This window comes from Gallus gallus, chromosome 19 (assembly GCF_016699485.2).
Source record: "Gallus gallus isolate bGalGal1 chromosome 19, bGalGal1.mat.broiler.GRCg7b, whole genome shotgun sequence".
Lineage (NCBI taxonomy): Eukaryota > Metazoa > Chordata > Aves > Galliformes > Phasianidae > Gallus > Gallus gallus.
Window position 1 is genome coordinate 4,942,732 of NC_052550.1, and position 22,270 is coordinate 4,965,001.

Consider the following 22,270-nt stretch of genomic DNA (forward strand, 5'->3'; position numbering starts at 1 on the left):
GCGAGGTAAGGAGGAGGAGCGCCGCCCGCTCGGCCTCCGCAACGGGGTGGGAGTCGCAGCGCCCCCTTGCGGCGGGGCGGGGAGGGCGGCATGGCGGAGCTAGGCGCCCACCTGACGGCCGAGGCGGCCGGTGACGACCGGCCCTCCATCTTCGAGGCTGTGGCCCAGGACAGCCTGATGGCGGCCGTGAAGCCCGCCCTGCTGCACCTGGTCAAGGTAAGGCCCTGAGGGGAGGGAGCTCAGGGTTGGCCTGAAGGCCTGGTGCTGGGAAACCCACGGGGCCTCACCTCCGCTGCCTCTCAGCTACGGGTGTGAGACCACAGCGGGTCCGGGGGGTGATCGTCCCTCTGTACTCGGCTCTGGTAAGGCCACGCCTCGAGTGCTGTGCTCAGTTTTGGGCTCCTCACTACAAGAAAGACGTTGAGGCTCTGGAGCATGACCAGAGAGGGGCAACGAAGCTGTGAGGGGACTGGAGCACAGTCCTATGGGAACGGGGGTGGTTCGGTCTGGAGGAGGCTCAGGAAACACCTCATCACTCTCTCCAGCTGCCTGAAAGGAGGTTGGGGCGAAGTGGGGTCGGCCTCTGCTCCCAGGTAACAGCGATAGGACGAGAGGTGATGGCCTTCAGTTGGCCTTCAGCACCAGAGGAGGCTCAGGGTGGGTATTAAACATTTCTTCTTGGAAAGAGCTGTGATGTGGTGGCACAGCTGCCCAGGGACTGGGGGGAGTCTCCGTCCCTGGAGGTGTTCCAGAGCTGTAGAGATGTGGCACTGAGGGATGTGGTCAGTGGGCATGGTGGGGTGGGCCGGGGTTGGACTTGGGGACCTGAAAGGCCTCTTACAACCTTAATGATTCCATGATTCTCATAAGCTACCGGAGCAGCTTTGGCACACCCAGCTTGAAGGCATAACTCACAGCACTCCCAGATCCATGCCTGTTGTGTCTCTTTCCATGCAGGTGCTCGCTGAGTCTAATCCTGGCCGGTACGGCCTCCTCTGGCGCAGGTTTGATGAGATCTATGTCCTTCTGGATTTTCTGCTCCAGCAGCACTACCTGGCCAGGTGCAGCGCCTCCTTTTCTGAGAACTTTTATAGCTTAAAGAGGATACCGACAGGAGATTGCAAACAGCAACCTTTGGCCACTGCTGGCCTGCCAAAGAAGCAGCACTGGAAGTCTCTCCTGCTGCTGATTCTTGTTCCTTACCTAAAAGGAAAGCTAGAGAAGCTCGTGTCCAGCCTTAGGGAAGAGGATGAGTACTCCATCCATCCTCCATCATCCTCCTGGAAGCGTTTTTACCGAGCCTTTCTAGCTGCCTACCCCTTTATAAACATGGCCTGGGAGGGCTGGTTTCTGATCCAGCAATTGTGCTACATCCTCGGGAAGGCTCAGCATCATTCCCCCTTGCTGCGGCTGGCTGGCGTTCGCCTGGTGAGACTGACTGCAGAGGATATCCAGGCCCTGGAGAAGAAACTGGCTGTAGCAGCCTCAAGTCAAACACACAGGTATGTCAGCAGCTGCGTTCCTGAGTGTTATTAATCTTCAAGATTAAGTTTCCTTCTCTCAAAACATGCTCCAGAAGGAATATAAGTGATGAAAATGTGGATACAGGTAGCAGGGGTTAGCTTCACAGGATTTAGTGGTAATAAAATTGATTGTTTTGCTTCTTTTTTTACATTCCAACCTCCATTCCGTTCAGTTGTTACCTACATGTTTGAAACAAGGAAAGTTGACTGTAACAATTCTGCTAAAAGGATGGAAACTTAACTACTAGATTTTTCTGAGTTGCAATTAAGACATAACCATGCTTAATGTTCTGTAAAATGATGATCCATGAGTGAAATGATCTGTGGTCCCAGTCCCTTCAATCCAAACTCTTCCAATTTAGTCAGCACGTGACCTGAAGCGTGCTGATGTCACAGCTTAGTGTTAAGCTGTATAAAGCAGTGCTTTTCTCCACAACTCTTTGTCAGTTTGCAGATGGGCCAATGCACAGTACTAATTATTTCTCTGTATCTTCTCTCCCTGCTGCAGCATTAAAACACAAGTGCAGTCAGCAGTGAGGAAAGCTTTGGGTGGCATCGCCTTCTCGCTGTCCACCGGCCTGTCTGTGTGTGTGTTCTTCCTCCAGTTCCTGGACTGGTGGTACTCCTCTGAAAACCAAGAAACTATCAAATCTCTGACAGCGCTCCCTACTCCTCCACCCCCTGTGCATCTCGACCACGGGGTGGACTCAGCTCTCCTACCCAAATTGAAGACAGTGTGCCCTCTGTGCCGCAAAGTCCGAGTCAATGCCACAGCCCTCTCCACGTCTGGCTTTGTGTTTTGCTACCGTTGTGTGTATAATTATGTGAAGACTCACCAGCGCTGCCCAATTACAGGCTATGCCACAGAGCTCCAGCACCTTGTCAAACTGTACTCTCCTGAGAGCTGAAAGAGCTGCCCAATGCTTCAGAGATCTCTGAGGATAGTGGCTGGGTAGTCAATGTGGTGCTGTACTGCTGGGCAGCTGAACACTGCTCTCTGACTGCCTAAAAGAAGGGGAGAAAGTAACAGTGGAAAAGGGCTCAAGGGTTGAGCTGCATGTGGAGGTCTGCTCCTACTCACCTCTGAATGATGTCCCTAATTCCCACCAACACTTCTAAATTAAAACCTCTGACTCTTTGTAGGAATAAGAGTTGAAATGTAAGCAGGAATAAAAGAGGGAGGATACCTTTTCTCCACAAAGGAGAGGAATGACAAACCAACTTAAAGCAGCAGCTGTGCCAATCGATGAATTGTTAAATAAGTCTCTGATTCTGTTGTTATCTGCTTTTATAAAGCAAAGTTCTTTCTTGATCAAGAACCCAAATAAATTTTTGATGATTGGAAAAAGTTTGCTGGCAGTTCACCTTTGCAGATGAGGGTTGTGGGTACAAGATTAGTGTTTCGTGTGCTGGGAATCTTCAATGTCTAGGTTTGAATTAACTATTACTTTGCAGTTATCCCAGTCCCAACCACACATGGCTTGACTGGGGTGTATATAAAATATATAATTAACATATATAAGTAACAAAACATTTTTTTTTCAATATTTTTAATTAAAACATAAAAAGGGCAACAAAAACAAAACTAGCTGGTTGGGCACGTATGATATAATAATGAAGCATCTCCTTTCATCAAACAGAGGGAAAAAGAAAACATGATGTTATGATGACTTCCTGCTTGACAGATGAGTTCTCGTGCTGGAAGGCTGCTTTTTTCCTCACTTGGCTTTAAAGAACAGCAGTTAGCTACTCCAGACATTACAGTCACAATGCTTTTAGGACATGGATGCTTTTAGGACATTTTTGGGTGCCCCGTCCATCCCTGGAGGTGTTCAAGGCTGGGTTGGATGGGGCCCTGGGCAGCCTGGTCTAGTATTAGATATGGAGGTTGGTGGCCCTGCCTGTGGCGGGGGGTTGGAGATTCATGATCTTTGAGGTCCCTTCCAACCCAGGCCATTCTGTGATTCTGTGACATGAAGCAAAGTTTGCTGCACAAATTACATGGGCAAATTCTGCACCATCCTTCCTGCACAGAACCACCCACATCTGAGGCTTCCAGGTCTGAACAGCTGTAATTTCTCCTTTGAATGTTAAATAGCTCTTTAATGCCTATCTGACTAACGGGCATTAAGCCCACAGCAGTGACAGGCTAGCAGTTACCTGGTAGATGTTTAATGTTCCTGCAGGTCACTGAAGAATACCAACTTGAATTTGACTCCTTCTGACTGGACCGTCCTCAACAGACAAATTAATATCTGTTCAGGTTTGTTGCTCTAAAACAAAGCTGAGAAATTAATGTGAATTACATAAATGCTATATTTTATCTGCTTTTCCACTGTGTTATTGATGCCATAAGGTCTAAAGACAGACAAGAAATCTATTTGTAAAGGACCACCAGCTTTATTAAACCAACCTTTGAGTTTACATATTAACTGTGAGGTCTATGGTCATGACCAAAGCATCCTCAGTGCACGATATTATTAATACAATTACATCCACATTAACAGTGGCACTGGAGTTGCACAATACATCATTGTCAGAATTTGACTTTGCAAATCTTTTTTAGAACACCCAGCAAAGCTAAGCCACATTCTTAGCAAATCTAGACACTTGAATTAAAAAAGAAAGCACTAACAGTTCAGTTGCCTTCCACACTTCCTCATCAGAAACCATGTGACTTCTCATTAGGAGAGAATCACTGTAACTGTACTTCTGGATACATACCCCCATAGAAGCTTCCTTCTCCACAAGCAGAGAGAAATGAATATAAAGCTATCACCAAAACCTGGAAGAGAATAAAAAACTGCATTACAGTGGCCCCGTATCTTTTCTTGTACTTGTTTGATTAGCTCAGCCTTTTCTCCTCCCCGAAAGGGCTGCACTTCATCCCTCTGCAGTCCCATGGACTCAGATTAGTACAGCCCATTACTAATTCCTGAGTCAGGTGTCAGTGTAAAGTTGCTGTGTTTTCAAAAATAGAAATTAAAACCCCCTCAGCACCTACCAGGCATTCCAGGTGCTATCATTTCTGGGTACCTCAATAGGTACATAAGAACCCAGGTATCTTTTAGAGGGTCTCATGACATCAGAGAAGTCATTTGAAACCTCGTCAGTAATTTTCTCTCTGAAAATTCACATGCATGACATGCAATAAAAACCACCTCCAATGAAGAGTTTGGGGGAATGCTACATTAGGCATATTCTTTTTCTAATAGTTGCATTTCAACGTCCTCAGCCCTATCAGAAGAGAAGCAGCTGAATGACTTCTTCACCAGCTCCTCTCCACCTCACACCCAACAGACAGCATGAGAGCAGAGCACCACAGCCACTCCTGACAACAGAGCTCACTTCTAAAAATGCTACATGTCAAACTCCCATCTTACAGAGTCTACATTGCATTTACAAGTGCAGAGGATACAGAGGCTGTAGCAGCTGGAGGTCTGAAAGCCATGTCACACATAGGAGAAAAGCCAAGAAACCTCTCTCTCTGCAAGCTCTATATTGAATCTGGCACTGCAGCAAAATACACAAATCCGAACAGCTATTTGCACAACTCAGTTTTCAAATCAATATTTTTTCTACTGCTAAAAAAAAAAAAAAAGCAAAAAAACCTATGAATTTGTTTTTTCCTCACTATTTTTTAGGATTTCAAGCAGCAGCAAAGTTGTTTGCTCTAGAAGAGCTTAGCCTAAATAAGCTCAGAGAGAAGATTACGTGATCATGCCCTGGTCAGAGCAAAGACAAAGAGTCTCAGCAATACCAGTTCAGAGAATACTTCACTCATCATTGCTTTGGGAAAATCTGTTTCCATTCAACAAGGAATTTGCTCTCAGGCCAGGAATTAGGACAGAAAAGTTCTAATACATAGCACATATAAGAGCCAGCTAGGGAAGCGAGAGCATCTTTTGGACCTGGACTGCAGCTGGAGGAGGAGTGCTGCATACAACCAGATCCCTTCACTAGTTGGGCAAGTTGACTTTTCCTTCTGTATGTAACTGTTAGTCTACCTGCTTATTATTTATACCCAACCCCCTGGCGTAGCAGTGCTGCAGAGGTGGTACTTGATGCTATCGGTGTGGTTGCTTTCACTTCTTAATAGAGCTTGTGTCCAGCTGCATGTGTGACAAAGCCAAGTTGTTAGGGTAACGCATGGAAAAGCTCTGTATTTCTCCTTCATAAACACTGTTGCTCAACCAGCATGTGCCTCCTGCTGCACACACACATCTCTTTTATTGCTGTCCCTTTTACTGCTACTCCATTGGCTTCAAACTTAATTAAAGCTCTACCTCATACACAGGAGTGCAACAGGTAGAGGGAGCTGGCTTATGTGTTATACTCATCCCCAGGTGCAGCATTTTCTGTCTCCTTAGCAGTGCCTACCGTTACAGGTAAGAGGCCAGAGCATGCTTTGCAAGGAAGTACAGATATAGTAGCCACGAGCTGAGGTGCCAGGAAGGCCCAACACCAGGCAAAACAGCGGAGGAAAAGCCTGCCATCTAAACCCTGCAGCAGCCTTCCAAGGGCCCAACAGGCCTATCTTAATCTGACCCTCCCCTCCGAGCCACCCATCTGCACTGCAGCTCCCATCTCCTCCACGCACTCATCCCTGCCAGCCAGGCTCTGATCCCTGAGTCCCCCGATCACCTCCCAAGCCCCTCAGCAGCCCTACCGCCCCCCGCTCCCCTCAGCGCCCCGCTCACCCAGGCCCCACGCGCCCAGCAGGAACTCCTCGCCTTGTCCCGCCCCCCGCCGACTCACATCCAATGGCAACACGTGTTTCTACTCACTGACTCAGGAGCTCGCCAATAGGAAGGCGAGGCGCCGGCACGAGAGTTTCCCGCCCTGCGCGGTTGAGGGGGCGGGGCCGCCCTGTGAGGCGGGCCGGCCGTTGCGTAGCAACTTTTTCTTAAGAAATGAAAACGATGAGCTGTTGTATTTCCCTGAATAAAAACAGTGAAGTAACAACTGCAAATGATGCGAGAAATAAAAATGATCCCATCAGCCCAACAGAAAGTGCTTTGAAAGGAAAAGTATGACCGTGACTTGGTACAGAAGTTAAAACGGTTTCTCGCCTGTGATTTCTTCCAGTACCTGAAGGGGCTGTGAGAAAGAAGGGACGGGCACTGTGATGGGACAACGGGAAATGGCTTCCAGCTAACAGCGGGGAGGCTGAGATTGGCTATAACAGAAGAGTCAGATGGTGGCCTGGGGATTTTAGGCAAGCTTTCTGTTTTGGATGTGGTAGAAACTCCCAGCTGCTGTGCAGTGAGTGCTGCTGCTCTGGGTTATTGCGGGCTGCTTGTACTCTATGGGGAGGGCACAAAGACTTCCCCAAACCAAGGGTTGGGACCTGTGGAGGTTGGAAGACCATCATCTGCAGCAGCTGATCTGGTTGATGCAGCAATGAAGTTAGTTTGTGTCACATTACTCCAGATTGCTCAATATATTGCAGCTGAGAATTGCCCTAGACCCTCCATTTGCTTAATTAAAGCAGAGCGGCACAGATTCTACATGGAGCACAGTAATGCATTTATTAAGAGTTCATCCACCACCCTCACACACTGGCACACCACTTAAAGACATTTAAAAATACCCAAAATGAACAACAACAAAAAAAGCACACCATTTATTTTCTGACCATGGGATGGGAGGCAATTAAACCTGGTGCTATCATTGTACCAGGAGCTGTGAATGGTTGCAGAACTGATCTCACTTCAGTTGAGTTTCCTTCCTGCAGCCCTGAGCACATTCCCCAAACAACCATTTCCTTTTACAGCTGAAACTTCAAGCGTTGTCGGCGGAATGGGGGCAATGAATGGATTTACACCATCTAGAGCTCAGATGGATGCTTTCTAAATTTCTGACGCAAGTGCCCCCTTTTCCAAACACCAATCCCCCACTGCTGTGTTCCTTGCCTTAGCAACGGGGTTAAGTTTTCTTCATGGATCTGTTCTTCACATTTCTCAGTAGGTTTTTTTCCCCACCCAGCCCTTTTTTGGTACTTTCCGTTTCCTCACGCTCGAGAGAGAGGTTTGATCAGCCCATAATCCATGCACTTTGTCAGACAATCACGTGCTGCGTTAATGATGTGCTGCTTCTTGGGGTCATCTTCTTGCTTGCCAACGTACGTCAGGATCTCCAGGAGCTCTGACTCCACCAGTTTCTTTGCCAGCTCTTTGCTGGCACTGATTAAATTGAAAGCGATGACCAGTCCACGGTGCTGCACTTCCATGTTATCATGCAAGCAGAGCCTCTGCAGGATTTCAAGCCACTGGGTGGTCTTCAAGGAAGGGAAATGTTGTTAGTATAGGTCTGAAGTATTACCTCAACCAAGTTTTAAGGGCGTAACATTGCATTCCTAACCTTGTTTGACAGCTTATACACTGGGCTTCACCTGAAGAATAGCTATAGAATAATAGTTTCATCTCTAAGATGAAGCCTTTGAAGCTGGCTTAAGAAAGGTTGCTTTACTTTCTGTGGGATGAACGAGGAACATGCACACTGTGTTCCTCACTGGGCAACTGTTGGACATCGTCCTTAAGAGAAGCATTCAAGGTTATGCCTACGTTGTTGGTAATTAAATTATGGTCTTACCACTTCAGTCATCTTTGAGCACAGTTTCTTTTGTGCTGCTGTAAGCATGGCCAGGGCTCCTGCTGCTGCCTTCTGGACCTTCTCATCATCCTCACCACACAGTAACACCACCAGCTTCAGCCGGTCGTTTCCATCAGCCACAAACCGCTCTTGAACCTGGAAAAAAAGCCACAGAATCCAGAGACAACGCAGTGTGAATGCGTCATCGAGGCGGTTCAGGCGCTGCTGCACACAGCCAGGCCTGAGATGCGGTTACCTCCTTGCTGACCACCAGGTTGCACATGCATTCCGTGGCTGCCTGTCGGAGTTGATCATGGTTCTCAAACATGTAGTTTTCAATGTCTGGCAATGCCCCCTCTTTGACTATTTTCATCCTGTGTTGAAGAGGAATCAAAACACATCATGAGATGTAATAATCATAGAATGGTTTGAGTTGGAAGGGACCCCCAAAGACCATCTGGTCCCACTGCCTGCAATGCACAGGGACACCCACAGCTCCATCAGTGCTCAGAGCCCTCCAGCCTGACCCTGGGGGTGTGCAGGGATGGGCATCACTGCTCTCTGGGCAACCTGTGCAGTGCTTCACCACCCTCATTGTAAACAACTTCTTCATTACACCCAACCTAAATCTGCCCTCTGTTAGTTTGAAACCATTTTCTCTTTTATAATCAACCTAAAACATTAACTGCACACAAATGAGAGGCATGGGGGGGGGAGGGCTTGAAATAAATCTTCCCACTCATGATATGTGGTTCATTACCACATATATCATACCTAATACATGTATCATACCTAATGCAAATTGAATTCACACTATTTTTTCTGTTTCCAGAGGGAAAACACTTCTTAGTGGCTATTTTATGAATCCTTTTGTTCAGGGACCTTTATAGCTCTGCCAAAGGCATCTCAAATTAACCACTCTTCCCAGTCCGATGAGAAAAGCATTGAAGTAAAATTCGGATTCACTCCTGACGAAGCAGCTGGGCAAGGAAGAAGCCCAAAAAGCAGCTGCACTCACCTAAGCTTATCACTTCTTCCTGAAAAATTAGTGAGCCCCAGGAGAGCCTCATAGTTCTGGAGGCCGTCTCTCTCGGTGTTCAGCAAGCTGACGAGGGGCCTCACCACCTCGTACACCTGAGAACAAGAGGTGTCACTGCTTGTCCAGCTCAGATCTTGGTGATTTTCATTTGGGAAAAAACAACAACAACAACAAAAACAAGTGATTTCTCACTTCTCTGTTTTATTTTAAAACTTACCCTCTCTCCTGGGAATGCTATATCTGGATTGGAGATAGCAGCAATTTTTGCCAGAGCGTGAGAAGCTTTTATCTTGCCAACGTCTGTGCCTTCCACAGCCAGAGGTATCAGGGCCTAACACACACAGGAAAGCATTACATGCCACCTCCCCTCACTGTAGGATCCCAACAGACATTTAATGCACGTCAGGCTGGGCTGCAGGTAGAAGAGGAATCACCTTTCCACCACCCTGAGCGACAATGGTCCCACGGTCCTTGGGGTCATCACATAATGCGAGGAACACCCTGCAAAAACACAGCATCGCTCTCTGGAACAGCAATAACCCACCTCCCCCACGGGACGGGACAAAGGTTCTGCAATTAACTCTATCCCACTCAAAACCCAGCAGCCCAGCAGGCACCTTGCGATGAGCTCCTTGCTCTGGTCTGTCAGTATGGCACTGTCAGCTTTCACCATGCAGGCCAAGGCTGAGACGACGCCGGCTTTCAGCAGCCGCTTCACTCGCTTCACGACAAAATCCTTCTTATCCTGCAGAGGGGAGGACATGGCAAAGGGATTAGCCCCTAGCAGCTGCCATCCTGCTTGGCTATAGTCACGTCTCGTTGGGGAGCAAAGCAATTCCAGCCTCATAGGCTGGGAACCGGGAGTCCTGGTGGCTGTGACAATGAATACACCAAAGAAAAAAATCAGAATGGGCTGGGAAGGGACCTTCAATATCACCTTGTTCCAAGCCCCCATGGGCTCATGGCCCCCTAGCAGCTCATCTGCCCACGGCCCCATCCAGCCTGGCCTTGGGCATCTCCTGGGAAGGGGCATCCACAGCTCTCTGGGCAGCCTGTTCATTGCATCACCCCCCTCTGAGTAAAGAACTTCCACCTAACATCTAAAATCTTCAGACCTGAGCACCTCCTGGCCACACACACCCTACCTTCGGATGCTCCTCAGGCACATGCTGCTTGGAGAATTTGGCCAGTTGCACCAGCTCTGGGACCAGCTCCTTCGTGTCATAGCTGTTGGTGCAGTTCACCAGCGCAGAAGCCACAGAATACAGGATAGTCTTGTCACTTGTCTGCACAGAAAAATAAAAGTCCTAGTTGAAGTGCTCGTTGGCTTATCCCCAGGTCAGGGAAAAACTGAAGTTTATGGTCAAACAGGACACAGTCCCATCAGATGGTGTCAGAACCTTGATGCTTTTGGTTTACAAGTGGTAACACCTATTACAGTTGCTGATAGCAAACTTCTGCTCTTATCTGTTGACATCTAGGGGTATCTCAGCAGTACATGCAAAACTGAACTTCTTCTAAACTAGAGGTGAGGGTTTGGGGTCAGAACTGCTCCTGCGTAGGGAGGCAGTGTTACTCTGGAGAGCCTGATGATACAAGAGGGATGAGAGAACAGTGTAAGGGGATAGGACCTTGGCTAGCTCAAACATAGCTTGCAGGGCTTGCTCATCTTCCACAAAGTCATCTTTCACATCTGCATCAAGGGTCAGATATGCCAGTCCTTCCACAGCCCACTTCCTGGTGCGGGCATCAATGCTGGTGTTGCACAACCACCTGGAAGAGAGAAATCTACATTTATCTCAGGAGCCAGGACTGATTTCTTTGGAAAGAGAGGAAAGAGGAACAAATGTGCTGAGAACATTTCAGGCTTGAGCCTGCACTTGGGTTATACTACAACTCTCTATGGGTCCCTCAGGAAAAGAACTTCTCTTTCAGTAGGACAAGAGGGAAAGGCCTCAAATTGCTCCAGGAGAGGTTTTCAGGTTGGATATTAGGGAAAACATCTCCAAGATAGTGGTAATGCAGTGGCACAGGCTGCCTGGGAAGGTGGAGGAGTCACCATCCATGGACATATTCAAGAACTGTGGAGATGTGGCACTGAGGGACGTGTTTAGTGGGCGTGGTGGGATGGGTTAGGGTTCAATTTAGGGATCTCAGAGTTCTTCTCCAACCCTAATGATTCTTTGATTCTATGATTCTCCCCGCAGGCATTTCTGCAGCAGGGAATGAAGGTGATGTGTGGCCAGGGAGGAGCATGTTGTGTTTTGCAAAGTCAGGAATAACAGAACTAAAGCCAAGCTACGACTCACTTCCGGCACTGCCTGGCGAGCTTCTCCGTGGAGCCCTCAGCAAATTGCCGCAGCCCATAATCTGTCCCTCCTGCTGAGCCCAGCTTGCAGAGTCCCTGAGGAGGAATAGAATAATTCATTAATCCTCTAGTGTTGCTGCCCAAAGTCAGCCTAATCCCATATTTGAAGTCAAGTCTAAGAGGAAACATCCAAAAACACAGTAGATTTTTCAGCTTGTAGCACAGCAAAGTCAGATGTTGTGCCCTTATTGGATGTCTTTGGTGGAATATTAACCAGTTTTGTCTTCAAAGTTACCAGTAATACCTGTGCTTTTTCTGGTGTGCATGTCCCTCTTGTAAGGAAAGCACCACAAGCCATCCCGAGCTGTGGTGAGCAACCCCAACACATCCCCAGTACCTCCTCCCTCTCCCAAACCCAGGGTTAAGGAGGTGACAAAGAGGCTGGCATCCTTACCACTAGGGCTCGGATTTTGATCTTCTCATTCTTGGTCTTCTTGTAGATCTCCTTCAGGAGTGTTATTCCATTAGAGATGATGAAGGTGGCCCGGCTCAGCTTGGTGGAAGCATGGATGAGGGCTTCCACAGCCACCAGCTGGTCGATCTCCCTCTCGGACCCACACAGGGCAACCATCATCTCCATCACCCCCTTCATGCCAAGCAGCTTGTTGCCCAAGTCAAAGGGCCCTTGCAGAACTCCAGACACTATCTGGATGGCGTGGAGTGTCTTGTCCATGTTCTGTGGGTCAATTTTGCTCCTGCATGGGACAGATAGAGTCAACATACAGTGGTTGCTCACTGTTCTCATTCCCTTGAGCAGCTCCTTGTTGTGTAGGAATGGAGTGAGCAGTTTTGTTTCAAGTGGATAGGGCTTGATTTTTGGGTGGTCTGGAGCCAGGAGGTGGACTCAGTGATCCTTGTGGGTCCCTTCCAACTTGGGATATTCTATGGTTTCTCTGCTGGGCTGAGCACCATTAGCAAAATATATAGGTATTTGGGACACAGCCGAGCACAAATTCATGCAAAGATTGCAATCCACCTGGTAGGAGTACATGAGGTTCCATGCTCAAAGATCCTGCAGGATCTCAGGCAAATCAGGCAAATCTCAGGCAAAGGCCTCAGTTTGGCATCTAAGAAATCCCCACGGCTTGCTTTAGCCCTGCAGGGAGCCCACCCCACTCACTTGATGTACTCCTCGCAGATCACACGGTAGTTGTCACGCTCAGGGTCGCAGCGCAGGTCATCGTAGAGCTTATTGAGGAGGATGGAGGCAGTCAGCTGGGTGTTCTCTGTCAGTGGCAGACAGCCAGGCATCTCAGGAATCTGGCCCACCACTTTCAGTATCTTTTTTAAGCCTGGAAACAATGAAGTGATATGGCTGCTAGAGGAGAGAGGGCCTGTCCAAAACTCAGGATGCTGTTTGCTGGGTTCTTGCAATGAAACAGCCAGCTGAGTTGCCAGTTACTTTATAGCCTAATCACATCATCTTTAGACAAAGAAATTATCGAGAGAGTTACTGGCATGAATGTTCTGCTCATGGGTTTGTGGCATTGAGCACCTCCCAAGCTAGAGCAGGGATGAAAGGAAGGACTCACCGTTGTCAATGACAAAAGTGGTCCTGCTGTTGTCCTGGTCCTTCAGGTCCTTCCTTGGTATGTTCTTGTTAAGGAGGTTGAGAGCTCGGTCTCGTCCCTGCCCAGATACATTCTTACTGACCAACATATCCAGCAAACGCATCGTGATCATCTTCAAGTCTTTTTTAGTATCTATACAGAATCAAGGCAGCAGCAGCCAGTTAGAAGTTTTCTCTGAAAGCTGAACTCAGTGAATACCATTCGAAGCCATCACATGGCTGCAACATTGGTATTGAAGTTAGAGGAGCAGCTCCCTTGCTTCTCCAACAAGACCAGGGACTGCCATTACCTAGCACCACAGCCTCCTCCTTGCCATGGTGCTCCTCCTTGCCCTGCCCCAGCAAGCAGTCAGTGATGGTCTGCAGGAGGTTGCAGACAGCCAGTGAGATCTCCTCGTTGTCCACCGACATCCACATGCAGATGTTGTCAATGCCCAGGTAATGGAGGATGGCAGTGGCCTGGCCCCAAAGGGAGAGAGCAGAGCTGTTAGCAAAGGGCATGAGTGCATTGTGAACAGCTGTGATTTTCCACTCTCCAGGTACAAGGCAACAGCAGTGAATGTCCCAAGCTGCTCACCCGAGCCTTATGTCCTGTGCACATGCCCGAAAGTGTCCTCACAGCTGCCAGGACCAGCTCAGCATTTTTGGTTTCTATCAGCTGCAACAGCAAGCTGACCCCGTTGTTCTGGAAAATCCTCTCAGCACCCGCTTCCTCCCGGCCCAGGACTATGAGGTTGTTGGCAGCCTGGGTGGGAGAGAGGGGACAGGTGAGCAGCGCAGCCTGCAGAACACCTCTGGGATATGTTTGGGACCGCCAGCTCTCATCCCAAGCACCTTCTCCAGGTGCACCTGGAGGTCAGGTTTGATCTTCCCTATAAAAAAAGTGGGTCAGCACCTGGATGGAAACACAGGGAAGGTGGAAGAGATGGACAGGTTGAATCCCAGTTGGGGTGCTTCGGGGCCCACCTTTCCTGAGCATAGGAGTGATGCCAGATTCTCACCTTCTCTCGCTTTTCTTTCTCACTGTTCTCATCCAGCAGGATTTCAAACATCTTTTGCACCCGCATGTCCGTGGAGAACTGAATGCGCAGCTGTTCCAACACAGAGCATGTGCAGCATCAGAAAACCAAGAAGCAATTTTCCTTTAGCACTTCAAGACAACCATAGTCCCCAAATGGAAGACAACAAGCTGGATAACAACATGGGCATCGCTTCCCAGAAAGCAGAAAGCTGATCGCCCAGCTCACCCCAATAGAGTCATTACTCATTAAGGTTGGAAAAGACCACCAAGATCATCTAGTCAAACCCCAACCCATTCCCACTATGTCCACAAAGCCATTGAATCGTGGAATCATTAAGGTTGGAAAAGACCCCTAAGATAACCAAGTTCAGCCTCAACCCATCCCCACCATGTCCCTCAGTGCCACATCTCCGGGTCCTGAGCCCAGTACCGCTCCCCAGGATTTACCTTCTCCTGGATGTCAGCCCCCAGGCGCCTCAGGGTCTCCTGGAAGTTCTTGTTGTGGGGCTCCATGGTAGCACATTTCTGAGCATCTTTGAATGCTTGGTCCAATTTTCCCAGTTTTTCCAGAGCTTGGCTGCGCCGGTACAAAGCTTTGATATCCGAAGAATTGATGTCAATAGCTGGGAAAGGGATCCAAAGGTCAGGGCAACAGAGTCTGCTTCTTGAAAATCCCCCATGTAAATTGTCATCTGCTTCAGGTTGGATATAAGGAACAAATTCTTCTCATAAAGAGCAGTGATGCATTGGCACAGGCTGCCCAGGGAGTGGTGGAGTCCCCATCCCTGGAGGTGCTCCAGAAAAGGGTCAATGTCACATTGAGGGGCATGGTCTAGAGCAATGACAGCCAAGGGTGGATGGTTGGACTGGGTGGTCTTAGTGGTCTTTTCAGCTTCAATCCTATAATATACAGTGACTACCTTTCCTGGAGGCAAAGGTATTGTCATCTCAGAGTGAACTGGTACCAAACCAGCACTGATGCACCAGTTTGGTGCCAGTGGTTTTGGTACCAGTTTCGTACCTTCTCCAGCACTTGTGTGCTAAGGGACACCAAACCATGAGACCGCAGTGCCCCAAAAGCAGATGAACACAAACACAACCCCTCCTTACCTCTAGATGCATCCGAGGCTGCCTTGGCATATTCCTCCTGCAAAACCAGAGGAGCAGAGCAACTCATCAGCAGTGGGACAGCGAAGCATGACCCCATTGCTGGTGCAACTCAAGCTCTGTTCCCACTAACAGGGCACCCAGGTGAAAGCAGCAGGAGCCTACGGAGGGCAAGAAGGGAGCTTTGGGTAGCATCTCATTGGTGATAGAAGGAAAAGAGGAAAAGTCTGGTGTGGATCAGACAACAACAACCTGCAGGCAGCAATGGAAAATCTTGCAGCTCTTCGAGGTTGGGACCACTGCTGAGCCAAACCAGCATGTTCAGCCCTATGGGGACGGAACCCAGAGCTTTCCTCACCCTTTTCAGGAAGCATGCTGCCCGGTTGCGGTACAGCACGGCCTGCAGTGCCCTGTCCTTGTTGAGCTTCATGGCCTGTGTGTAGCTCTGAGCGGCTCTCTCATAGTCGCTGGCTTGAAAATATTTGTTGCCCTCCTCCTTCAGCTGGATGGGATCCTCCATCTGGGGAGCAGAGAGAAAAAAAACACACACACATTTTAGGCTGCTTGGGAGTTTTAAGGAAAAACGTGAAATTCGTGCCTGTTCTGTTTTGGGCTGCCTGCTGAGTAACCCTGAACAAAAGCACCTTACCAGGCTGAAGTGCTCAGAAAACCAAACTGCTCCTCAAGGCTGTGGCTTCTCAGCTGTAGACCCCTACAGCTGTAGGTCCGCAGTGACCAAGGAATAGAAATAAAATAACAAGAAAGAGCTCAGAAAGTCTGGAGAGTCCAGACGGCTCCGGAAAGAGCTCACCTCCCACTCCAAGTTTGGGCAAGAGCTGGCAGCTCCTGCTGCGTGTCACTGTCACCTGTCACTGCTGCCTGTCCCCTGTGCTATATAGGGCTGGGGGCCACCGCCAGCCAGCGTGTGGGGGGACACTGTGTGTAAGGGTATGCAGCTCTGGGCACCAAGAGGGGATGCTGCTCTCCCACCCACTGGGTGGATCCCTGTTATCCACGACCTGCAGAGCTGCACGGGGAATGGAGTTGGAATGGGAGGGCTTTGTGCCATAAACAAATCCATTCACATGGCTGACCCCCATCCTAGTGCTCAGTGCCTTGTCCCTTTCTATTTAGGGAAGCATGAGACAGCTGCACAGGGACAAGTGGCTCTGTCTGGCAGCTGCCAGCACCTTCCAGAACACTGTGGAGGGAAAGCAGCAGGACCCCCTTTCCTGCACTGCTCCCGGTAGGGGCAGCTTCCCCCTGCCAGTGCTCGCAGCCCACCTCAAGCCCTGCGGAGCAGCAGCTTCCAGAGCCCCAAGTGAGCCATGTTTGGTACCAAAACGGTGGCTTCATCCCTTATTCCATGCACCTCAGTTGGTGCTGGGGGCCCTCTGGAGGATGAGAAAGCAAAAGGAAATTTTTCGTGAGGAAATTCAGGCAGAGAGGGAGGAAATCAGCCTTTGGGTTCCCCCATGTGTCCCTTTTGGGGACAGCAAAGAACCCCACAGTGCATCCTTGTCTTCCACCGCACAAACCCACCTGCACACCCCTGTAGGTCTGCCCAAAAGCCACCCCCAGGAAGTCACCATCTCTGGTATTTCCAGCCATGTGCTCACATCAGCCCTTGGGAAGAGCCAGCCAGCTCTGTGGGACCATCACCCCCCAGGGAGCATCAAGGCAACCTCCAGCAGCCCTGGGGCAATGGCAGGGCTCAGAGGGGCTGTGCTGGGCGCAGGGCACCTAAGTCTGCAGCTTTGCTCTGGGACATGATTTAGTGGTGGGTTGTTAGAGTTAGGGTGGTGTGGTTAGGTTGTGGTTGGACTTGATGACCTCGAAGGTCTTTTCCAACCTGAGCTGTTCTATAATTCTGATTGCTGAAGAACATCTACTGTACCGTACCGTACCCTATCCTACCCTACACCTCTGATTCCAATACTTATAGACCCTGGAGCACTGCTGACACCTGCACTGATGGCCATTTAGACCAAGCTGGTGAGTGGCATCCCCTACAGACAGAGAGCAGCTCCCAGCTGTGATTCCCTTACTATTGCTGTCCAGAAGCAGGATCACGAGTTTTGGAAGCATCCTCAGGGGTGAGCAGACCGCTAGGGGGGGTGCGGAGCCCGGCAGCCCTTCCGCAGCCCGCAGGAAGCAGGAAGGGAGTTGGGATGGGATGAAGTTTGGTACCGGTGGCACTTTGGGGACCCCTCGGCCAGCCGTAGGTGCGGGCTTTGCGTGTCTCTGAGCGCTCCCGGACACGCGTGGGGCTGCTGGGGAGGGCTCGCCCCGTGGGCACGGTGATGGCTGCGGGTGTGGTTTGGGTGGCACTAAAGGGACACCCACTTGGGGTCACGCGGCATCACTGCAGCGTGGGCGGCCCCATGGGGATGCTGCGGGCTGTATGTCCTCATGGTCCACCGTGGTACCCCCGTGTACGCTATGGTACCCCGTGGGTGCCCATCCCATCTCCCCACAGGTCTCTCCGCTTCCATCCCCGCAGCGCTCCGTCCCACAGTGCCGGGGCCATGGTGGTGCTGCGGGCCGGGCTGTGCCCCGGTCTCACCGAAGAGATGATCCAACTCCTCAGGGCAAACAACATCAGGACTGGTAACTTGGTGGGGGACGTTGGCTTCTGCCGCTTTGGGGTATCACCACATGTTCCACCCGTGTATTCCCCATCTGCTGTGCTCATGGTTGTCATCCAGTTTCTTCTTTCTGTGCCATTTGCAGTGGTGGACTTTGTGTCATCAGACCTGGAGGACGTTGCCCAGAGCTGTTCCCTGTCTTACAAGGTACTGGGTTATCCCTGAATCCTTCCTGAACTGGGCACTCACAGCTGCTCAGCTCCCTGCTTGGGTGGGCTATTCTGGGGGACCTTCTGCAGGGCACGTTGGTGGCCGTGGGCTTTCTTAGTCCCTCTGCAAACTGTCCAACAGGCGCTGGTGGCTGTGCGCCGCGTGCTGCTGGCCCAGTTCTCCGCCTTCCCCACCAATGGAGCAGACCTCTATGAGGAGCTGAAGAGCTCCACTGCCATCCTGCCAACCGGCAACCCCAGGTGGGTGTCCGGTGAGCTGTGACGTGGTGATGCCCCCAGTGCGCTCAGTGTTGTCCCATTTGTCTCCAGCAGTTGTCACCAACCCCAGCCTGGCTGTTGCCCATTGAGAGCAGAGGTGACTTTTCATGTCCTGTGGCTGTGAAGTCAGCTGGTCTCTGTCCCTTGAGGGATGACACTGCTGTTGTTGTCCTTGCAAGAGCCTGCACATCTCTTGGAATTGGCTGTATGTCTCAGTTCTAGACTGGAGAATGTGCTGTCCTCAGCCTTCCCCTCGAGAAGGGAGTTATGGATCTGGGAAGGTTTGGAGTGATGAGTTCCCAAGGCTGGGCAAGGAGATGAGTTGCTCTTTGCTGCCCAAGTTTATTCCTCTTTCTCCAGTCTCCTTGTTGGCTTGTTACAGTGGGGGTGCAGAGAAACCCCAGATATTCAAACCTGGCTCCCAGGCTCTTTCCCATCTCAGTGTGGTCCTCTTGCACTGCAGAGCTGCTGCAGCCCATGGTGTAGGGAGAGTCGGGGCTGGAGGGTGGGATCAGAGCCCATGGCTTCTGCCTTTGGGAAGTGGATGGTAGGGACTGGTACGTGGGAGCACTGTCCCCATTCCATGGGATGCACATTGAGTATCCTGCCTTGTGCTCACCCCACAGCTTGGACCAGCTGCTGGATGCGGGGCTGTACACTGGGGAGGTGACGGAGCTGGCAGGAGCACCGGGCAGCGGAAAGACACAGGTGAGTGGGGCAGGGGGTGATCTGGCCTGGGGTCGGGGACACCGAGGGCTCTTGCTGTGCGGTGGGTGGGTGGCTGATGCCCTGTCCATGCTGCTCCAGGTGTGCCTCAGCATTGCGGCCAGCGTGTCCCTCGGCCTCAGGCAGCACGTCTTCTTCCTCGACTCCACAGGGGGGTTCACTGCCTCCCGACTCTACCAGATGCTCCAGGCCCGGGTGGAGGACAAGGAGGAGCAGGTGAGTTCTGTGTTTTTCCTGCTTGTATGGGCGTCAGCCCACCTGTGTCCTCATGGGCTCTGCTGGGTCCATTCCTACTGAGGCTTGGGTGCCACTCTCTGGGTGCCAATGGGGGAGCCTGATGCAGTCCCTTACCCATTGCTCCTTGAGCTTGCTCTGCTGTGCTGCTGCCATCTCTGCTGTGGGGACAGCGGTGTTCATGGGGTCAGGGTAAATGCAGGAGAAATGAAGGTCCCTGGCTCCGTGGCGTGGGCAGGAGGGACATGGGCGTGCTGTGCAGTGCAAGTCACAGGGTGACACTGCTGTGTGCCACAGCTGGAGGCCCTGCAGCGGGTGCAGGTGGTTCGCATGTTCGACATCTACGAGATGCTGCGTGCCCTGCACGAGGTGCGGGACTGCCTCTCCCAGCAGGTAGGGCCTCAAGTCCCTCTCCTTGACAAGTGTTACCCCATCCCACAGTTATCCAAACCTCAGTGCAGCTTTAACACCTCCAAAGAATGTTGCTCAGTATTGCATGGTTGATTTTGTTCTGCAGGTGGAGAGCTCGGCGGGGCCACTCAAAGCAGTGCTCATTGATTCAGTGTCAGCCGTGCTGTCCCCGCTGCTGGGCGGCCGGCAGTCAGAGGGTGAGCCCTGAGCTGCTCTGTGGGGTGGGAGGCTGATGGTAATGTGCTGGAAGTGGTGTGAAGGTGCTTATGAGCACCTATCTAAGGCTCACACAAGTCCAGCATCACCAACGGGCTGGTGGGGGTGGGTCAGTGGTTGGACTTGATGTTCTTAGAGGTCTTCTGACCTGAGTGATTCTATGATTCTACCTCTGGGGTGCTCTCTGGGGGCTGCTCCCTCTGTTTGGGTTGAGCCCCCCACCCCCAACACCTGCTCTGCCTCAGGCTTGGCCATCATGATGCAGCTGGCCCGGGAGCTGAAGACGTTGGCCAAGGAGTTCAGCGTGGCGGTGGTGGTGAGTGCTGCTTTCCCTGCCATGGCAGGGAGCCCTGGCTTAGGAGCCCCTGGTGCAGCTGCGTGGGCTGATTGGTTGGAGGGGATGGTGTGGTGACAGTGAGGAGAAGGAAAAGCCTCACCAGGTGACGACTTAGCCATCATCTCCTGGTGACCTTGGGGGTTTCACTGAGTTTCACAGCCTGTGTGTGTGCGTGACAGGTGACCAACCAGGTGACAAGGGACAGCAGCACCGGCGCTCTCAAGTCAGCTCTTGGCCGCTCCTGGAGCTTCGTGCCCAGCACCCGTGTGCTGCTGCAGGGCAGAGCAGTGCCGTGGGAGGAGGGCGCTGCTCCACACACCGCGTGCTTGGCCAAGTCACCGCGCCAGGTGGGCTCTGGCTGTGGAGAAGGGAGGTGTGGGTGTGGAGCAGTGGGATGCAGAGTCTGCCCCCCCAGGGGGACACACTGCAATGGCAGAGGGGCAGATGTGTGCCATGGAGAAGGGCACCTGCTGCCAGCAGCCTGAGCTCTGGAGTTTATGCTGTTAAATGAGAGGCACTGCTTTGCAACCTGGGTCAGTGTGTCCCCGTGTGTCCCCGTGCCCGTCTCACTGTCAGGGTGCTCAGACATCTGCAGAGATGTGAACCTGTGCTGAGTAATGGCAATAACAGTGCACCTGGGGACTTCTCAGAGCAAAATGTGCTTTCTATGCTAAATTGCATTCGTTCAGCAGACCCAGATAAAATGAGGGCATTGGCAGAAAGAGTCCTCAAGGAGATGGAGCTGGGGGCTGTGGCTTGGGACAGGTGCAGCTCTTGCAGGCTTAGTGGAGTTGAGCTCTTCTGTTTCCTGCTGCAGCCAACGGGGATGCAGGTGCAGCTGGATATTGGCAGCGATGCTGTGCAGGAACAGAGGCCAGTGACACCCACACCATGACCCTGATGGGGACGGAAAAGCAAATGTCAAGGTCTGGGAGAGCTGCAAAAAAGCCACGCAGACACTGAGCACAAACTGCCTCTGAGTCCCACAGCACAGAACAGCTCCTGTTCTTCTGCCTTGGGAGAAAACGTGCATGGGGTTCTCTGGAGAGCTCGCTTGGAACATGTGTGGTTGGCATGGGGCAGGCAGGTCCCTCCTCTGCCACCAGTGGGGCTGTCCATCCTTGGTATTGGCTTGGGATCATATCCTTGTGGTGGTTTTGTTCCCACCTCATAACTGCTGCCTTGGGCAGCCCGTGGTGCTCTTGGTTGAGAAATAAAGATGTTGCACACTGTTACAGTCGAAGGCTGTGATTCAATGAGTGGCAACTTCTGCTCAGCGTCAGATTTCTCAGTAGTGCTTAGCATAGGTGGGGTGAGTTAGTGAGCAGGGATGCAATGGGCACTGGATGTGACCCCACTACTTTGACAGCCCTGCAGTGTTTTGGGGCACTGCTGTGCTGCATGAAGACTGAAATGCATTTTAAAGTTGCATTTTTGTGCTTCTCTGGGATTTCCATGCCTGGGGCTGGTTATGTTGGGGCAGTTTTCCTGTCTGCAAGAACTCACGGGATGATCCTTATGAGCTGTACAGAGCCATGGTTTTGTCGGGAGCAGAGGGGTTTTCCCTCTGCCTCCTTCCCCTCAGTCATGGGAGGTCACAGCCGTCAGCCCCACGTCATGCTGGGTTTGGGAACCTTCTGTACTTTGTCACTGTGGGCTGTCATGGGACGGTGACTCAAAGGGAGGAGAAGGGGAAGGGAACAGGGAAAGATGACGAAGCTCTGCTGCTCCGAAGCTCCCGGCACAGCTGTGACCTGTGAGACTTTCATCTGCTTGCAGCCTGCTTTGTGCACTGCTGGGGTTTGGTGCTGCAGTCCCAAATTCCTGGTGGTGATGCTGTGTGTTCAGGGGACCATTTGGCGTGGGCACAACGATGGCTTCAGGTGACGGTGGTCTGTTACCTGCGCTGGAAAATCTCAGCTCCTCACTCAGTCTGCTTTGCCCCAAATTCACGTAGTAAAAGTAGGTCAAAAGGAGTTTCTGACCTAACAATCCTAATTCAGCCTTTCTCCCCGTGCTCAGCCGGGCAGTCAGTCCTGGGGTCAGCG

At 51.2% G+C, this 22,270-nt stretch overlaps 4 protein-coding genes and 1 non-coding gene across 14 annotated transcripts in view; 2 read left to right on the plus strand and 3 right to left on the minus strand.

Moving 5' to 3' along the window:
* Window positions 1-6,259, minus strand: part of AP2B1 (adaptor related protein complex 2 beta 1 subunit) — a 71,231-nt gene extending 64,972 nt beyond the window's left edge. Inside the window, exons 1-5 of one of the 3 annotated variants that reach the window (XM_046902573.1) lie at window positions 6,224-6,259; window positions 4,248-4,308; window positions 3,684-3,807; window positions 2,360-2,528; window positions 916-1,703 (exon numbers count right to left, since the gene is read on the minus strand). The gene's annotated coding sequence lies outside the window, so the exon portion shown is untranslated. Of the gene's footprint in view, window positions 1-915; window positions 1,704-2,359; window positions 4,309-6,223 lie in introns of all 3 variants that reach the window. The other 2 variants (XM_046902574.1, XM_040650364.2) reach the window with 2 other exon arrangements.
* Window positions 69-2,874, plus strand: PEX12 (peroxisomal biogenesis factor 12). The gene is made up of 3 exons (XM_415773.6): window positions 69-216; window positions 958-1,502; window positions 2,032-2,874. Exons 1-3 carry the CDS (start codon window positions 91-93, stop codon window positions 2,429-2,431), a joined length of 1,071 nt encoding a protein of 356 aa, XP_415773.3. The 5' UTR covers window positions 69-90; the 3' UTR covers window positions 2,432-2,874.
* Window positions 5,218-5,315, minus strand: LOC112530091. The gene has a single exon (XR_003071337.1). It is a non-coding gene; the product is annotated as a Z30 small nucleolar RNA (small nucleolar RNA).
* Window positions 6,260-7,031: 772 nt separating the features above from the next.
* Window positions 7,032-16,090, minus strand: UNC45B (unc-45 myosin chaperone B). Its single transcript, XM_046902575.1, has 21 exons — window positions 16,034-16,090; window positions 15,872-15,940; window positions 15,581-15,742; window positions 15,226-15,262; window positions 14,563-14,738; window positions 14,096-14,185; window positions 13,672-13,839; window positions 13,385-13,553; window positions 13,057-13,227; window positions 12,645-12,816; window positions 11,919-12,219; window positions 11,466-11,560; window positions 10,788-10,929; window positions 10,302-10,442; window positions 9,774-9,901; window positions 9,591-9,657; window positions 9,374-9,487; window positions 9,136-9,251; window positions 8,374-8,491; window positions 8,118-8,273; window positions 7,032-7,803 (listed from the first exon to the last, which is right to left on the minus strand). Exons 3-21 carry the CDS (start codon window positions 15,740-15,742, stop codon window positions 7,537-7,539), a joined length of 2,790 nt encoding a protein of 929 aa, XP_046758531.1. The 5' UTR covers window positions 15,872-15,940; window positions 16,034-16,090; the 3' UTR covers window positions 7,032-7,536.
* Window positions 16,091-17,369: 1,279 nt separating this feature from the next.
* Window positions 17,370-21,462, plus strand: RAD51D (RAD51 paralog D). 8 transcript variants are annotated; one of them, NM_001198646.2, is made up of 11 exons: window positions 17,370-17,447; window positions 17,702-17,832; window positions 17,956-18,017; window positions 18,162-18,280; window positions 18,925-19,006; window positions 19,106-19,240; window positions 19,556-19,651; window positions 19,776-19,866; window positions 20,131-20,201; window positions 20,402-20,569; window positions 21,040-21,462. In NM_001198646.2, the coding sequence occupies exons 2-11, from the start codon at window positions 17,751-17,753 to the stop codon at window positions 21,115-21,117; spliced, it is 984 nt and encodes a 327-aa protein (NP_001185575.1). In that variant the 5' UTR covers window positions 17,370-17,447; window positions 17,702-17,750; the 3' UTR covers window positions 21,118-21,462. The 8 variants fall into 8 exon arrangements, with proteins under 8 accessions (NP_001185575.1, XP_046758308.1, XP_040505993.1 ...); XM_046902352.1 differs by having other exon boundaries at window positions 17,726-17,832; XM_040650059.2 differs by having other exon boundaries at window positions 17,370-17,832.
* The last annotated feature ends 808 nt before the right edge of the window (window positions 21,463-22,270 follow it).

Coding starts and splice junctions, on each gene's coding strand:
- PEX12 (XM_415773.6), top strand. CDS start 91: ATGGCGGAGCTAGGCGCCCACCTGACGGCCGAGGCGGCCGGTGACGAC. Junction 217..957: donor CCCTGCTGCACCTGGTCAAG/GTAAGGCCCTGA, acceptor CTTTCCATGCAG/GTGCTCGCTGAGTCTAATCC. Junction 1,503..2,031: donor GCCTCAAGTCAAACACACAG/GTATGTCAGCAG, acceptor TCCCTGCTGCAG/CATTAAAACACAAGTGCAGT.
- UNC45B (XM_046902575.1), bottom strand. CDS start 15,742: ATGGAGGATCCCATCCAGCTGAAGGAGGAGGGCAACAAATATTTTCAA. Junction 13,554..13,671: donor GCACAGGACATAAGGCTCGG/GTGAGCAGCTTG, acceptor CTTTGGGGCCAG/GCCACTGCCATCCTCCATTA. Junction 10,443..10,787: donor CTATGTTTGAGCTAGCCAAG/GTCCTATCCCCT, acceptor TTTTCTGTGCAG/ACAAGTGACAAGACTATCCT.
- RAD51D (XM_040650059.2), top strand. CDS start 17,526: ATGGCTGCGGGTGTGGTTTGGGTGGCACTAAAGGGACACCCACTTGGG. Junction 20,202..20,401: donor AGTTCAGCGTGGCGGTGGTG/GTGAGTGCTGCT, acceptor TGTGCGTGACAG/GTGACCAACCAGGTGACAAG. Junction 20,570..21,039: donor TGGCCAAGTCACCGCGCCAG/GTGGGCTCTGGC, acceptor TTCCTGCTGCAG/CCAACGGGGATGCAGGTGCA.